Genomic DNA, 1,778 nt, shown 5'->3' with positions numbered 1-1,778 from the left:
CAGCATGAGAAGACGGAGAAAGACAAGGTAAGAAGCCGTACACGAAGTTGTTTGCGGACAGCACAAGCGAAGAGGTCGCCATAAACAGACAGGCGCCACATGAAAGTGGTATAGTGCAGGAAGCCCTCTGGCGTCGCCAAACTTGGGCAATCGAGAAGTCGCGACCATTTGTAGACGACCTGCTGGGTCCTGGAGTCGAATTGCCGCCACATAAAGTAAACGCTCCAACGCACGGCGCTTCGAAGGACGCCAACTGAGACGGGCAGAGGTATGCCGTTGCCCATGATGTCGAAGATACCCACAGTTCCGATGGATTTCGCCAGGTGCCAAAGCCTGATCCCCATGATCACAAGCAGCTTGGACCTACAGCCACGACCAGACCAGACCAAAGCAGATCAGCACTGAGCATAAAGGGAGGGCAGGGAGGATTGTACTCGTCTTTGTTGTCTTCACTGCTTCGCTTTTCCTCAATGTCGGCGAAGCTAAACGAGATCCATCCAGTGGCGCAGGCTACGACGTCAGCACGCTCCTTGATCACCTTAACGCCGAGGGTTGCGTCCAGCCGGGCATCCTCCAGCCACGGTGGCGCAAGCTTCCACGGTCTCGCCCTGACTTCAGAATTGCTGAAGCGGTTGTGAGTCAAGAGGAGACGCACGTGATGAACATGTTCGGCGGTTACCTTTCGACCGTCAGGTGAGGGTTGTTAAGGAGCAGCAATTCGCTCGGGGCGTACACGTAGCGGCGCCATGTGGATTCAGTAGCCAGCATTCCCTCAGCTCCAAGTTCGGCGGCCTGTTGAAGTACCGGTACAAATGAGGCCGCTTCCGTCGCAATGCCAGCACCAACGGGAAGACGCACCAAAGGGTAGATCAAGATCAACATTCGACGATAGTGATCTTCCCAAGTCTTATCGAGGGTGACAATCGGCCATGGCTTTGCCGCCTCAGGCTCCGACTCAGGCTCGGTCTCCGAGTCGGAGCCGGCTACCTCCACATCCTCGACAGCCTGAGGCTCACTCACCGATTAACATCAATTTACAAAGGAACAAACAATCTGGAAGCGGTACCTTGCTCGCTTGCCTGGGCTGATGCTCCATGTTGTCGAAGGGGGTTGCAGCTCGGTCGATGGGGCGTTGTTTATTGTTGAAGTGGCTTGGGGAGAAGCTAGGTGAGTACCCGCTAGGCTTGGTGCTGCCGCCCGGGGAGGTTTTATGCGGCGTTTTTGCCCCGAGCTTCTCGGGAAGGGTGGACAACTCCATCGGATGCAGTAGGAAAGACAACACGACAGAGTGAAAGTGTCTTCCGTTCCCGCCTTTTGTGCCTCTCGTGCCTCGCATTCTTGAGCCCGCAGAAAATAAGCGGAAAATTTAAGGAAGATTTAATGATTTGAGCTTTTTTCATTTTTATAAAAATGCCTCCTTGTTACAAGTCACTGCGTCATTGGGGGAGGAGCATGGGAGGCATATTGGTCAGGTGTCGCTTAGATGATGGCGGACGTGGTCATCTCGGCCACGGCGCAGGCGTCGGTGCCAAACTCGAGGTGCATGTAGCCCTCAAGGCCCCAGCTGGTGCCCCACGAGTTGCGGATGATCCAGTAGGGCGGGTTGGCCGTCAAGTTGTAGCCGACCGCAAGCACGCAGTGGTCAATCGAGGTGCCGCACGCCGACGCCCTGTACACACCGCCTGTAGCACAAAACAAAAACACTGTGAGCCGCGAACTAACACCACACACATGACACACACGACACACGCGCGCGAATGAAGTTGGTTCGTACCGGT

General features: G+C 55.3%; 2 protein-coding genes across 2 annotated transcripts in view; both read right to left on the bottom strand.

The window, feature by feature from the left end:
• The window catches only part of ACA1_244120 (uncharacterized protein), a gene marked incomplete at both ends in the record, with an annotated part of 1,635 nt that extends 539 nt beyond the window's left edge, over positions 1–1,096 (bottom strand). The window contains 5 exons of the mRNA XM_004335377.1: positions 42–363; positions 435–623; positions 680–792; positions 859–1,005; positions 1,067–1,096. Coding sequence (XP_004335425.1) covers positions 42–363; positions 435–623; positions 680–792; positions 859–1,005; positions 1,067–1,096 — 801 coding nt within the window. The remainder of the gene's footprint in view (positions 1–41; positions 364–434; positions 624–679; positions 793–858; positions 1,006–1,066) is intronic.
• Positions 1,097–1,479: 383 nt separating this feature from the next.
• ACA1_244110 (cysteine protease) lies at positions 1,480–1,731 on the bottom strand (the record flags this gene model as incomplete). Its single annotated transcript, XM_004335376.1, has 1 exon — positions 1,480–1,731. A coding segment is annotated over one exon (252 nt), but the record flags the coding sequence as incomplete, so codon positions are not given.
• Positions 1,732–1,778: the final 47 nt, after the last annotated feature.

This window comes from Acanthamoeba castellanii (genome assembly GCF_000313135.1).
Source record: "Acanthamoeba castellanii str. Neff unplaced genomic scaffold scf7180000084763, whole genome shotgun sequence".
NCBI lineage: Eukaryota > Discosea > Longamoebia > Acanthamoebidae > Acanthamoeba > Acanthamoeba castellanii.
This window is presented reverse-complemented; position numbering and strand designations above follow the sequence as displayed.